Below are 15,697 nucleotides of genomic sequence, written 5' to 3' on the forward strand. Positions count from 1 at the left end.
TGCAAATATACTGATGTCAGACATGTAACTGGTCTGAAATAGCAAGTGACCAATATATTAAGTAAGGTTGTTATAAGTATTATGTTTATAAATAAGTATTATGTTTATAACTTTATACTACTACTCTTCCTGCACTGTGTTTATCTTACTACTCTGAGACTGGTCACTAATCAGTCAGGTTGTTCAACATCACTCCAACCAGTACAATTATACCTCCTAATTAAGGCAAACAGTTTAATTTTCCAATTTTTAAAATTCTTTTGTGCAGTGTTTGCTTATACTCGTCAAGATTTAAATGACTGCTCTGATGGCAGGGTGTAAATGCATGATGACTAAAATTTGTAATGTTAAAAGCTAGTAAGAGCTTTGAGGGATTTCTAGACAATAAATTGCAATTTTACCAATAAATAAGGCTTTTTTCTTTCACTTCCTAGGGAGATTAGAGGCTGATTTGCATGTTCTAAGTCCATGTAATTCTTTATAGTTTTATTGATGAAAGGAATTACTCTAAATTACAAGGTAAATCTGGTACTTAGTTTAGAAGTCTCATTTACAACAAAACTGGTAATTATATATATTTTTTTAAAAAAAAAAGTAATTGTAAAGTATTTTAAGGGGGAAAAGTAATTTTATTTGGTTATGTGTGTAACTGTTTAATGGACCACTTATTTTTGTAGGGTATTAATAATCAGCCTTAGATAAATGAAGACTAAATTTAGGAAGTAAGGTTTTGTAAAAAGCTAGTTGTCTTAAGATAAACCTGTATGAAAGGACTTTCAGTATGAGACTTTCAGAGGGAAAGGATAACAATAATAATTTTGTAAAAGTGTGAGAAAATTTACAGGTTGCGTAGAGGCTGGAGTTCTTGTGATTAGACTGTTCGTTTTATTCTTTTGATCTATCAGAAATCTTTAAGTGTATGTATAATCATTTTGTATTTCATAGTACATGCCTTTTGAGAGACTTGAATTTTACAGGGGGCAAAATTTAGCCTTTCTATGTTTAGCCTTTTAATTTTTCTAGCTTTTTTGGAAAAGGCTCAGAGGCCAAGGGGCACTGTAACATTAAACGTGCACAAGTTTTCTGCAAGTTAACTTAGACTGATGTGGGATGAGCAAGTGAGGAAGCAGACACTGCATGTCCATCCTTTTATACCTTCCAAAATGCTCATGTCCATGAATATACCTGGTACTGCACCTGCTGTGACCAACTGAACTGTACAGAAGTATGAATATGTATAATTTTTTTCTTAATGGCTTTTCTTTTGGCTTGGAACTTGTGTTTCTCTGTCTTAACTACTCTAGCTATTGTATCTAAAACTACAAAGGTAAAATATCTCGTAGCCTGTGGTAGGTTTTCAGCATTGATTATATCTTTCCCCTGCGTAGATTGTAGAAAATGGTTTTCCCTCCACCTCATCCTTGCCGTTACTCCTCAGACTACATCTCTTCCAAGTGAAATGGAAGGGGGGGGTATGCTTAACAGAACAGCTGAGTTGCACAGGTGACCTGAAGATTTTGGACATTGTTTCCCTTTTCATTTTTCCTTTCATTAGAAGATCACTTCCAGCTGAACCCTCTCAGACTGCTTGGGTGCTGTGTATTAAGGTCTGTGATCTGCCTTGTTTCAAAGCATTGATACCCTGGCACTTTGTGAACAGGGACACATGTTTCACCTGGCTAGATGGTACGCCAGTGATCGGTGTTCAGGATCACAGCAAAACACAGAAACTTTGGGTGAACTGAAAGTTGCAGAATACACCATGATGCTATCAAACACATCGAATACTAGCGAAACAGCTCCAGTTTCACATAACTGTAAAGAAATTGCTTTCTATTCACCTTCAGTTTGGCTAATACATACCTATGTACAAAATCTGCGCATTAGAAATACCTGAATTATACTGAACAAATTAATTTCTGAAAGGAAGGAGTGATGGATTTCCTAACATGTAGAAAGCATTTTAGGATTTGGTTTTTTTTTTTAATTTTATCAGAATTAGTGACATTTTTCTTGCCATTACATTTTTTACTTTTGAGAATATTGTTCAATTGTCTGTTAATACTGCCAGAGCAACCTAGACCAAGGTCTTCCAAACAGCATTTAAGCAGTCCATTTGTGAGAAATTAATCCTTGTAGCCAACACTCTGCAACTTTTTCAGATTTTGGACTGTTGATGCCTTTAATCAGTGTAAGTCTATTTTTACATAAAATAGATATTGAAGTAAACCTCTTTTTATATTTTTAATTTTAATCTTTTAAGTTGAAATTAATTAGTCTTCCTTAATTGAGGAGTTCTGTGATTTAGGACAAACACAAGAAGTATCTGACTTTTTAGTAGTGGTTCACTTCCTGTGCTGTTGATTTAGTGTGAAAATCAGATTTGTGTTATTCAAAAACTATCCATTATTTTTTCTTAAAAACACTGTGTTACGGCATAAACAATGACAGATATTGTACTCTTCTTCATCTCTTTCATCAGATTTAGACATCTATTTCCCATTCATACCTATAATATTTGGATTAGGATATGAACACTATGCAGAACGAATGCATGTTGGCTGTAAGAAATATCATAGGCAAACTTCACAAAATTACCGTTTTATTTGCTTCTCATTGATGCTTTTCTTCCTTCCCTGAATTTTTTTTTTCTTAGTGTTAAAAGCTTTTTTGAAAAAAAGTCATGAAATAGCCGCTTCTGATACATAGTTGGTTTAGTGTTTCCTAGTCTTTGTTATGCATTTTTTAATAAAACACCGATAGGGTAATATTTAAATTTGCCTGCTAATTTTGGATAGTAGTTTTATATTTCTGTAATCTTTCAATGTAGAAAACATTCACAGAGCTCCTAAAACTTCTAGAGTCTGTGTACCTGTATCCTTATAAGATGGAGAAAAGAATGGAGTCAAAAGCAGTGTTGAAGTTTCTGTCATCCTGTATGTAGCAGGATGCCAATGCTTGTGCATGCTTTACTGTAATAAAACTATGCTTGGAATTAAATTGCAATGCATTAATGGAAATACTGCATGTAAGAAAATATCCATGTAATTCCCAACAGTCTGTACCAAAAGCCAGGTAACCTTGTTTTTTTATAAATACGCTACCTGAATGTCTGTCTTTTGTTTGTTTGTTTCTTTGGTCAGATTTCCACATAGAAGAGGCTGTGGAATGGCCTGGGTTAGACCTCAAACTGGGACAAGTTTCTGGGTTGGCTCTGGACCCTGAAAATAACCTAGTCATCTTCCACAGAGGTGATCATGTTTGGGATGAGAAGTAAGTAGATACTCTGCCGAATGGCATGTTAGAAGTTCAAATTGGTGTGTGATATTTGTAAATCTTCTCGATAAAAGAAAAGACAGATTGCAGTTCCTCTTCTGTTTAAAATTCAGTTCCTTGGCTGAAAGCGCCTTCGGGAGACTCAGAATGGAAGTGGTGAATGACAGTTTCAAGATGATGGGGTTACTAGGTCTTTAAACAGTAAGAATGTGTCTCTAGAGAAAAAGAACGTAGTACATTAGGTCTTTAAACCTAACCATGTTAGTATGATATTCGCTGAGGTTTATTATCCCTGATTCTCCATGTTCTTTAGCAGGACTAATTAGCCTGGGAGAATAATGTTTTAGCATGGTATACTACTATTTGGACCTGGGTTTAAGACATGCAAAGCTAACTGCAGTGTATCTTCATTCTTTTTTGTCTTTATGTCCACTGAACAAAACTGGATTGTTATAAGGCACTCTCTCAAAACAAGCTTTGTTCTACTCATTTGATAAAATTTACTACATTTAGTGTCACTCAAAAAAAAAAAAGTCCCAGCTTCATACTAGCCATTTTTCTACTGTTTGTAAAATGATGTACTCAAAAGTATATTATTTTAAGAACAGAACATTCAAAACATAGTGTCCTTATTTGTACAGTGTCCTTATGTTTTTGAGCTTTAAAATAGTATGTCTAACTGTTTAGATGGACACTTTGGAAAAATTTCCATTAAATTGTAACAGAACACTAGGAAGAAATAGTATTAGCCTGTAACAGGATATTATGTAGTACCCTTTTTAAATGGGCTTTTATTATCTTCTTTCTAAGCGTCTGTTCTCCATATACATAAGGCTGAAGAGTAGGGTTTTTTTCAACTCCCTGTGAATTCATTTTAAGATAACATAGTTTCTGAAAATTAGAGGGGGAAGCTTTCTCAACCTTATAATAACAAATTATGCTTACAATACTGTTTTATGCTGGAAAGTAAGTGCTTTGGGTTTTTAGCTAAATAACATAATGCAGCGGATAAGGCAATCATTTTTGTCTCATATGATGTCTCAGTGATCTCTCCAGCTCAAGTGTATATAAATATAGACTATAAAATTTGAAAGGATGATGCATGCTGCAACTTGTATTACTCAAGCTTCAAGTAAAATCTGATATTGATTTGATTTTCTTCATCCTCCTGTGCATGAACATTAAGTGCAGTTCTTTGTGTCATTGAAGCAAGAATTGAAAAAATACTTGAAAATAGGCTGGCAGTTGTATTAATTTCTTACTTCTGAAATGTGTATTTTTGAGTGTCTGGCAACTGAGGTGTATGCACAACCCAGGGAACAAAACTGGCATTTGAGACCAAGCAGTATTTGGAGAGCCTACAAAAACAAAACGAAAAACCATTAACGTTCCCTAAAACAGTAAGTGAGAATAATTAATCAACCATGTTGAGAGACAGATTGAACTTCAACGTTCTTATGGTATGGGTGCAGAAGAAGATAGGAACTGTGGTCTGGAGCCTGGAAATCCAAGTACCTACCAGCTGTGCTGGGTAACACTACAGGTTCACTTAACTCAGCCCTGTCCTTGACAGCAGCCCTTGTTCGTATTCTGAGTATTTCTAGCCTGTTAGTATTGGACTTCCCAGAAAAATGCTTTATCTTATGTTTAGTATTAGTAGTGTTCATCTGTACATCAGTCCTGTGTGGGAGCTTGCCATATTTGCCATCATGTGGTGATTGAAGTTGGAACAAAGTGAAACTGCCTGGCCTTGTAAATATGATCAGAAGCATTCAGTCCCAGATACATAACCAAGATAAGATGAGCTGTTGTTAACTGAAGCTGGTTATAGGTATAAAGATAACTACACATGAAATCCTAATTCATTTCAGTGGGGTTTTGTTCACAAGTATTACTTTTTTTTTTCCTTAGGAAAGCTAGTGTTGGTAGGAACCCTTAAATTGGGTAGGCTAAAACTTCTGTAGGCCTGTTTATATAGAGTATTATGACTTTAAAACAATATATCTGGAAAACAAGCCTCTGGTTATGCTGTTGTTCCATATCTTGTTGCACAAAGAGGCACACAGAAGTGTGCTCAGCCAGTCAGGCTTCCCTTTTTATCTTCGGGTACGTCGTAGGCATGTGAAATAGTCTGGGAACCCTTTCATTGTGCTGAAAAGGAAGTATATGTGTTCTCATTTTTCAATGAAAAGGAATAAAAAATGAGTATTTGAAAGGGGTTTATCATGACTGTATGGAGAGGGACAAGAAGTTATCAGACTTGTAAGTTAATGTTTATAATTAGCTGCAAATCCACAGTTAATTGAGTATAATATTCATTACCAAATCATAAATGTGATTAATCAATCGAGCCTGAAAGCCCAGAATTTATTTTGTCTGTTTCAGTGCTTCACCAGGACAGTACAGAAACAAATTAAACAAAAATTATCTGTGCTGTTAGGCAATGCAGAAATGTTTCCAATGCACCATAAAAGCTGGATCCTCATTCAACTAAATATAGCTGGATGAATGGTCTGTGCTGGTTTATAAGGCAACTTCAGTCTGCTTTAGAACGCAAAAGCAGTTATACGATGACAAGCCCTATAATACAGTAGCCACTTTTCAGTGGCTGTAGCATTCCTTCTGTGCATAATCTAAAAAAAAAAAAAATCCTTTTAAATAGCTTCAGAACAGTCTTTGCTATACACAGGACATGCTGTTCAGAATGAAAAAAAATTAGAACTAATCATCTGTCTGAGCAATGAATCAGTTGGAAGTTATTTTGCATTTTGTGATGAAAAATGTATACCATTCATGCAATTTTTAAAAGACATTATAAAGACTATAAACTGCATTCTTATTACTGTACTCTTAACAAGCTAGGCAGGTTAATTTAGGCTGAGCACAGTACTGCAATGGTGATGGATATTGGTCAACAGTAGAGTGCAGGATTGTACCTTCAGGGGTTATAAGATCAGGTGGTCTGTCTAAATGTAATATGTAGCCCACCAGAAGGATGTTAGATTTAGCAATAAATTGTTTGTATTAGTGTGAAGTGGCCAGCAGAGAAACAGAAAAATAGCTGTGGAATTACACTGGGGTTTGAAATTAGAAGTAGTGACATATGCAGCATATTTTAGTTGTCCTTTGATATCAGACTGCAGAACCTATTAGAAAACCATGCTGCAGAGCAGTATGACATATAGTAGTAAGGTGTTCATTCTTTTAAGCTAGTAGTAGTCAGCATAGTTTGTGTCTTCATTTATCAGTTGAAACAAAGGAACATTGACTACCTGGGAAATTGCTCTCAAAGCCTGGGAAGGAAATAGTGACTGATTCTGTAGCATCCAGTCTTCCTCCTAGAAGAGGATATTTGAGAGGGAGAAGATGCATGGAAGATCACTCCATAAACTCATTTCAAAATTCACTAGCCTTCCTTTGCATGAAATACCATACAATCTCTTATTGACACTGAAAGAACTCAGTTCCCGGATGTCCTGGTTTGGCTCAAACCAGGCCAAATAGCCTTAGAGAACCCAAGGTCACTGCTTACGAGTAAAGAGCCGAAGGGGGTTGTACCTGCAGGGAGGAGTGGACGGGGCAGGTGACCCAGGATTGACCAGCAAGGTATTCCATCCCATACATGTCATTCTCACTTTCCTGTTTATCACTAACCCACTGCCTCCTGGAGGTGGGGCCCAGGAGGGAGGGGCCCTCCTGTCTCCCACTGATTGGTACCAGCTTTGCCAAATCTCCAGTTAAAAGCCTGCAGGTGTGATGGCAGGGGAGCTTCTGCATTTTGCTCTCTGTCTGTGCTGGGGGGAGGTACTGCCTTTTTCCCTCTGCCTGTACTGGGGGGAGCAACTCTGCCTGAGGAGGATTTCCAAGCTCTTGATCTTGGTTTTGTACATATTTGTATATATTTGGTTATTTCTATTATTATTGTTATTATATTCTTTTTCATTATTCTAGTTTATTAAAACTGTTTTAACTTTCCAACTCATAAGTCTCTCTCCCTTTTCCCTTTCCCTTTCCCTTGGGGGGGGAGAGGGTTAACAGAGAGCATCTGCCACCTGGTTAATAGCTGGCCCAGCTTTAAACCGTGACAGATTTATTGGTGCCCAACGTGGGGCTCGAGAGAAGCTCCAACAGGTTGCTCTGATAAGTTGAATCCTGGCTCTGGTGGGAGGAGACCCAGAGAGCTCAGCTGAGAGAATATCAGATTTCTTCCTTTGAGATTTACGAGGGGTTGGAAAGTTAAAACAGATAGTGAAGATGGTGATGTCATTTTTGAATGCTGTGTTATCTCATCTTTTTATGGAGTTTCTTTCACAATTGAGTATTGCAATGATGCCTTACCTGCCGTGGGCACTGTGTTATTGCTTGCTTCTTATGAATGTTTACGTGCAGTTTAGCAGTGGGCGCTGGTCGAAATGTATTGTTTTGGTATGGGGTTTGATACTGATTTATGCTGTGATAAACTGGGCAGTTAATATTCCGATCTCTTATCTCTATGACACAATGATGGGCAGCTTTAATCGCGAATCAGTAGCAGCGACTTCATCTGCACGCTCCAGGCGTCCTTTAGCTGATTCTGTTAATGATTACACTTCCAGTTTTACTTTGGGAAATAGTACCTTCTCCTTTTCTGCCAAGCTGATTCCACTAGATTTTGCGAAATTAGGATGGTGCTGTCTAGGTGGCATGTTTTTATTTTTGGTTGTCCTGAATGTGTTTCTGATGTGGGATAAGATTAAATATCGGTGCAGGGACAGTTGTAAGTGTTATGCAGCCACCTCAGATCCTACAGTGTGTACTGCCGCTACAGCCTCAGATCCTACAGTGTGTACTGCCGCTACAGCCACTAAACCCACTGAAACCTCGGCAGCCTGTACCACAGCTGCTACACCCCCCAAGATGGCCACTGTAGCTACTCAGACTCTCAGCACTCCCAAGACAGCCACTGCATCTACTCAGACTCCAGCATCTATCGAATCTCTGCCAATTGCTCCTGTAACCAGGAAGAAATACCAAAAGAAATCAGCTCGTGAAGTGAAGGATGATGACTCGGAGCCTTCTAAGGCAGAGCCATCATATGACCCAGGTGAGGGCCCTTCTCAGGCAGAGTTAGGGCCTGACACAGATGGGGGTTTCCTCGATCGTCCTTTTAAAGCAGACCCATCACAGAAGAAAGGTCCTTCTAAAGCAGAACTATCACAAGAGGACTCGGATGTAGAGATAACCTACCACTCCTTATCCCTGAAGGACCTGAGAAATATAAGGAAAGACTTCAGCCGTTATGACAGTGAACCTATTATTACCTGGTTGCTCCGATGCTGGGATAATGGGGCAGATAGCATGCAATTAGATGGCAGAGAAGCCAGACAGTTGGGATCCCTGTCCAGAGATGGTGGTATTGATAAGGCGCTCGCAAGAAAGTCAAACACTGTCAGTCTCTGGAGGCGACTCTTGTCAGCTGTAAAGAGCAGGTATCCCTATAAAGATGATGTTATGAGCCACCTAAGCAAATGGACCACTATAGAAAAAGGTATTAACTACCTTAGAGAACTGGCTGTGCAAGAGATCATTTATAGACACCCACGGGACATTGTAGATCCTGTAGATCCTGATGAAGTGGAATGCAACCGATCCATGTTCCGGAAGGTTGTGAAGAATGCTCCACCGACATATACCCATACATTGTCAATATTAGTATGGGGAGAAGATGATATGGCACATTCTACTGTGGGCGAAATGGCTAACTGTATGCGACAGTATGAAGATAGTATTTCTTCCCCACTGCAGGCACGCATCTCGGCTGTGGAAAAACTGACTAAGGAGAACAAGGACTCATTTAAACAACTGTCAGACAAACTGTCCATGATCGAGAATAAACTTGACTCTCTACCTACACAGGCGCGCGTTGCAGCTGTTAAGACAAAACGTTCTCCTACAGGACCAGCTCAAAGGAAAAGGAACACATCACGAGGTATCCTGTGGTTTGCCCTGCGTGGTTATGGGGAGGACATGAGCAGATGGCATGGACAACCTACCAGTACCCTACAGGCACGAGTACGTGAGTTGCAAGCTAAAAGAAATACCAGAGAGAATTTTTCTAGGAGGATGGCTGCTCCAGTTACCAGTGAGCAGGACCCCAGTCAGGGGAGATGGGCCTCAAATCACTTTTTCCCAAGTGTGAATAGGAGAAATGAAGGTCCAGTCCCTGTGAGCAGCATGAATCCATTTCTTAATTAGGGGGGCCCTGCCTCCAGCCAGGTGGAGGAGAGGGACAACCGGATTTATTGGACTGTGTGGATTCGATGGCCTGGCACATTAAAACCACAAAGGTATCGAGCCCTGGTAGACACTGGTGCACAGTGCACCCTAATGCCATCGGATCATAAAGGGGCAGAATCTATCAGCATTTCAGGAGTAACAGGAGGATCTCAAGTGTTATCTGTATTGGAGGCCAAAGTGAGCCTAACTAAAAATGAATGGAAAAAGCACCCCATTGTGACTGGCCCAGATGCTCCGTGCATCCTTGGCATAGACTACCTCAAGAGAGGGTATTTTAAGGACCCAAAAGGGTACAGATGGGCCTTTGGTATAGCAGCTGTAGAGACTGAGGACATTAAACAGCTGTCTACCTTGCCTGGCCTCTCAGAAGATCCTTCTGTTGTGGGGTTGCTGAAGGTTGAAGAACAACAGGTGCCAATTGCTACTACCACGGTGCACCGACGACAATATCGTACCAATCGAGACTCCCTGATCCCCATTCATAAACTGATTAGACAATTAGAAAATCAAGGAGTGATTGGCAAGACTCGCTCACCCTTTAATAGTCCTATATGGCCAGTGCGAAAGTCTGATGGAGAATGGAGATTAACTGTGGACTATCGTGGCCTAAATGAAGTTACGCCACCGCTGAGTGCTGCTGTGCCAGACATGCTAGAACTTCAATACGAACTGGAGTCAAAGGCAGCCAAGTGGTACGCCACCATAGACATTGCTAATGCCTTTTTCTCTATTCCTTTGGCACCAAAGTGCAGGCCACAGTTTGCTTTTACCTGGAGAGGTATCCAGTACACCTGGAATCGACTGCCCCAGGGGTGGAAACACAGTCCTACTATTTGCCATGGACTGATCCAGACTGCACTAGAAAAGGGTGGAGCTCCAGAACATTTGCAATACATTGATGACATCATTGTGTGGGGTGATACAGCAGCAGAAGTTTTTGACAAAGGGGAGAAAATAATCCAAATTCTTCTGAAATCTGGTTTTGCCATAAAAAGGGGCAAGGTCAAGGGACCTGCCCGGGAGATCCAGTTTTTAGGGATTAAATGGCAAGATGGGCGTCGCCAGATCCCGATAGAGGTGATCAACAAAATAACAGCAATGTCCGCACCAACTAACAAAAAGGAAACACAAGCCTTCTTAGGTGTTGTGGGTTTCTGGAGAATGCATATTCCAGATTACAGCCAGATTGTACGCCCTCTTTATCAAGTGACCAGAAAGAAGAATGATTTTCAGTGGGGCCCTGAACAACGACAGGCTTTTGAACAGATTAAACAAGAGATTGTGCATGCAGTAGCCCTTGGACCAGTCCGTATGGGACAAGATGTTAAAAATGTGCTCTACACCGCAGCTGGGGACAATGGTCCTACCTGGAGCCTCTGGCAGAAAGTGCCAGGGGAGACTCGAGGTCGACCCCTAGGATTTTGGAGTCGAGGATACAAGGGCTCCGAGGCCAATTACACTCCAACTGAAAAAGAGATACTGGCAGCATATGAAGGAGTTAGAGCTGCTTCAGAGGTAATTGGTACTGAAGCACAACTTCTCCTAGCACCTCGACTACCAGTACTAGGCTGGATGTTCAAGGGTAAGGTTCCCACTACCCATCATGCAACTGATGCGACGTGGAGTAAATGGATTGCATTAATTACGCAGAGGGCTCGAATAGGAAACCCTAATCGCCCAGGAATCTTAGAAGTAATCATGGACTGGCCAGAAGGCAAAGACTTCGGAATGCCACCAGAAAAGGAGGTGACACGTGCTGAAGAAGCCCCACCATATAATGAACTACCAAAGGATGAGAAGCAGTATGCGCTGTTCACCGATGGATCCTGCCGTCTTGTAGGAAAGCATCGGAAGTGGAAAGCTGCTGTATGGAGTCCTATACGACGAGTCACAGAAGCCACAGAAGGACAAGGTGAATCAAGTCAATTTGCAGAAGTAAAAGCCATCCAGCTGGCTTTAGACATTGCTAAACGAGAAAAGTGGCCAAGGCTGTATCTTTATACTGACTCATGGATGGTGGCAAATGCCTTGTGGGGGTGGTTAAAGCAGTGGAAGCAAAGCAACTGGCAGCGCAAAGGGAAACCTATTTGGGCTGCTAAATTGTGGCAAGATATTGCTGCTCGGCTAGAGAAACTAGTCGTGAAGGCACGTCATGTAGATGCTCACGTACCTAAAAGTCGGGCAACTGAGGAACATCGAAACAACCAACAAGCGGATCAAGCTGCTAAAGTGTTCCAAATAGATTTGGACTGGGAACACAAAGGTGAACTATTTTTAGCTCGGTGGGCTCATGACACTTCAGGTCATCAAGGGAGAGATGCAACATACAAATGGGCTCGTGACCGAGGGGTGGACTTAACCATGGACTCTATTGCACAGGTTATCCATGATTGTGAAACATGCGCCGCAATTAAGCAAGCCAAACGGTTAAAACCTTTGTGGTATGGGGGACGGTGGTTGAAATATAAATATGGGGAGGCCTGGCAAATTGACTATATCACACTCCCTCAAACCCGCCAGGGTAAACGCTATGTGCTTACCATGGTGGAGGCGACCACCGGATGGTTGGAAACATACTCTGTGCCCCATGCCACTGCCCGGAACACTATTCTGGGCCTCGAAAAGCAAATCTTGTGGCGACATGGCACGCCAGAGAGAATTGAGTCGGACAATGGGACTCATTTCAAAAACAGTCTCACAGACAACTGGGCCAAAGAGCATGGCATTGAATGGGTATATCACATCCCCTATCATGCACCAGCCTCTGGGAAAATTGAACGGTATAATGGGCTGTTAAAAACTACCCTGAAAGCAATGGGGGGTGGAACCTTTAAAAACTGGGATAAACATCTGGCACAAGCTACCTGGTTAGTTAACACCAGGGGATCTATCAATCGAGCTGGCCCTGCTCAGTCAGACCTTCTACATACAGTAGAAGGAGATAAAGTCCCGGTGGTGCATGAAAGGAATCTATTGGGAAAAACTGTCTGGATTCTTCCTGTAACGGGCAAAGGTAAACCCATTCGTGGGATTGCTTTTGCTCAGGGACCTGGATGTACTTGGTGGGTGATGTTGCAAGATGGTGAAGTCCGATGTGTCCCTGAAGGTGATCTGATTCTGGGTGAGACTACTTAATTTTGAACTGTATGTTGTTGCTGCATAAGTGTCTTTTAGGTTAAGACAGTGGTGATGCGACCGGAGCTAGCTTCATCAAGTGGCGTCCAGTAACCTCCTCGAGTCTGACATCTTTAACCTGCAACCCGTGGGCACGAACCATGACAAAAGAGAGACTGCTAGCCAGAAAGACTGCTGAGAGACTGCTAACCAGATGCAAACCCACAATCCTGAACCAAATGAACTTGATGGACTTTTTGCATAAAGATGAATCATAGACTAGTGATATGTATATATATATTTGAAAATGAAAAGGTACTGGTGATCTGAGTATGACATGAATGGTATGGAATAAGGGGTGGAATGTCCTGGTTTGGCTCAAACCAGGCCAAATAGCCTTAGAGAACCCAAGGTCACTGCTTACGAGTAAAGAGCCGAAGGGGGTTGTACCTGCAGGGAGGAGTGGACGGGGCAGGTGACCCAGGATTGACCAGCAAGGTATTCCATCCCATACATGTCATTCTCACTTTCCTGTTTATCACTAACCCACTGCCTCCTGGAGGTGGGGCCCAGGAGGGAGGGGCCCTCCTGTCTCCCACTGATTGGTACCAGCTTTGCCAAATCTCCAGTTAAAAGCCTGCAGGTGTGATGGCAGGGGAGCTTCTGCATTTTGCTCTCTGTCTGTGCTGGGGGGAGGTACTGCCTTTTTCCCTCTGCCTGTACTGGGGGGAGCAACTCTGCCTGAGGAGGATTTCCAAGCTCTTGATCTTGGTTTTGTACATATTTGTATATATTTGGTTATTTCTATTATTATTGTTATTATATTCTTTTTCATTATTCTAGTTTATTAAAACTGTTTTAACTTTCCAACTCATAAGTCTCTCTCCCTTTTCCCTTTCCCTTTCCCTTGGGGGGGGAGAGGGTTAACAGAGAGCATCTGCCACCTGGTTAATAGCTGGCCCAGCTTTAAACCGTGACACCGGAAGAGCTGGGGATTATTGTTAGCAAGGAATACTTAGAAGTCTGGACAGCACTGTTACTAAGAATCAAAATCATAATAAGGAAAGCTAATAATTTTTTTAAGTTGTCCAGCCAGTCGGTTCTCCAGAGATATAATCTTGTTTTCTGAGGGTTTTTTTGTACAATGCCTACTGTCATTGAGATTCTCTTCTGTGATTAGCTGTGCTGATTGCTAATAACATTAATAATAACATTAGTCCAGTCTGTCCAGTGTTGGTTCTCCAGTTGTGGTCATCTGTACCTAGAACAAGTCCTTATGAGTATTAGAATCCTTTTTAAATAAAACTTTAAAATCAAGAGAACTTGTTACGGAAGATTACTGCCAGTAATGGTAAAGAATAAAACAACACCCGCTGAACCATGGTCAAACAAGTAGGTCGTGTCAAACAGGCCTACATCAGTAGGCCGTTGTGTGCCAGTACCATTTACCTTATGTCTCCCTATAGCATCACGGCAGAGCATTTAAGAGGGCTCAGCAGAGAGTTTTGGTGACTGTAACCTTGTGCTTAACCATTCATAGTGAAAAAGATTTACTGATTTCTATCAGAAATAAAATAAATAGTCACAGATAGTTACCATACGTAATGGTATCTAAATATTATTTTTTAATTGTAGCCTATGCAGAAACTCAAACACATCCTGTCATGGATTTTTCTGGTTATATATGAAGCCAATATTACTCTTCCACATTGAAAATTCTAGATATATAAACATTTACTGTTATGGAGAGGTTAGGCTACTAGGACTGTACAATGTAAAGTTTTAATAGATTTATTCATAGCATTCTCTGTGACTACAAAGTATATTCTTGTTTACCAAGTTGCATCAATCATAGCTGGATTTCTATTGGGATTAACAAATGGGTTTAAAAATACAAGGTGGAAGAGGGGAGTATGTCTTGGTTTTCATCCACAGTCAGATACCATTTTCTAACAGTTAGAATTCAATTTTCTTCAAAATATTTTGCACTTTATTTGCCTTCAGTAAATGCTGAATGTATATTTCAACAGGTTAGAGTAGTAGCCAACTTCTCTGTAGGGGTACAGACAACTATATTTTTTATTCTTTTAAGCATATAATAATTTTATGCCTAGTAAATGTCTTCTGGAAAGTTAATCCTGGTTCTTAAAGTCTGAAATAGTGACATGTTTAAATGTTCTTTGTTAATATATTCCACGTACCCTGAAAATTGAGTGTAGAGTTGTGGGGGCAGGAGAAATACACATCGCATCCTATAGTCCCCTGCAACCACACTCTGAAAAGAACCTTAAGACCTGAATCTCACAGTAGTAAGCTCTAGCAAAATATTGAATTGTGTTCAAAAAAAAAGGAAAAAGACACAGAAACATGCGCACACTGGCTTAGACAGTATACCTTTTCATACTGGCAGTTATGCCCTGGTGATTAGCTATATTTTTACTTACACTACATTGTTTGACTTCCCATTTCTGATTTGCCACAGGAAAGAAAATAAAAAAAGGAAGAGTCTTTTTGCTTGCTTGTTTTAGGATTATCTTAATTGTTGCTGTGTTTATTTGGTGCTCCTTTAGTTGGGAAGCCATAACCTCAGTAGGAAATGCAGACATCCAACACTAACTCCTACAATCATTCAATAATGTAATAAGGCTTATTTATAGAAAAAAAGAAGCCAATAACCCCACACTGTCATTAGACTTCAAAACTTGGCTTTAGGTTGCATGTGTATTGTTCGTCAGTGGAACCTTCTAATGCTGGCTTTCTATTCCACTATTTTTGTGTAGTTCTTTTGACAGCAAATTTGTTTATCAGCAAAGAGGACTTGGACCAATTGAACAGAACACAATTCTTGTCCTGAATCCAAGTAATGCAAAACTGCTTCTTTCCATGGGCAAAAGTCTGTAAGTTATTTTTGCTTTTATCAATAGAACTAACATTTTCATGTATTTTACTCCAAAAAGTCCCCAAGCCCATTTTCACATATGTTTTATATTACATTGTGTGATTGTAGCCTCTGGTTTTACTTAAATTAATA

The 15,697-nt window shown here is 40.4% G+C and overlaps 1 protein-coding gene across 12 annotated transcripts in view; it reads left to right on the plus strand.

The window, feature by feature from the left end:
• PAM (peptidylglycine alpha-amidating monooxygenase) overlaps positions 1 to 15,697 on the plus strand; it is a 160,814-nt gene that overhangs the window by 131,723 nt on the left and 13,394 nt on the right. For all 12 annotated transcript variants that reach the window (XM_068422121.1, XM_068422128.1, XM_068422125.1 and 9 more), the window contains 2 exons: positions 3,144 to 3,273; positions 15,447 to 15,563. In XM_068422121.1, the coding sequence (XP_068278222.1) occupies positions 3,144 to 3,273; positions 15,447 to 15,563 (247 nt within the window). The remainder of the gene's footprint in view (positions 1 to 3,143; positions 3,274 to 15,446; positions 15,564 to 15,697) is intronic.

Source organism: Nyctibius grandis, chromosome Z (assembly GCF_013368605.1).
Source record: "Nyctibius grandis isolate bNycGra1 chromosome Z, bNycGra1.pri, whole genome shotgun sequence".
Classification (NCBI taxonomy): domain Eukaryota; kingdom Metazoa; phylum Chordata; class Aves; order Nyctibiiformes; family Nyctibiidae; genus Nyctibius; species Nyctibius grandis.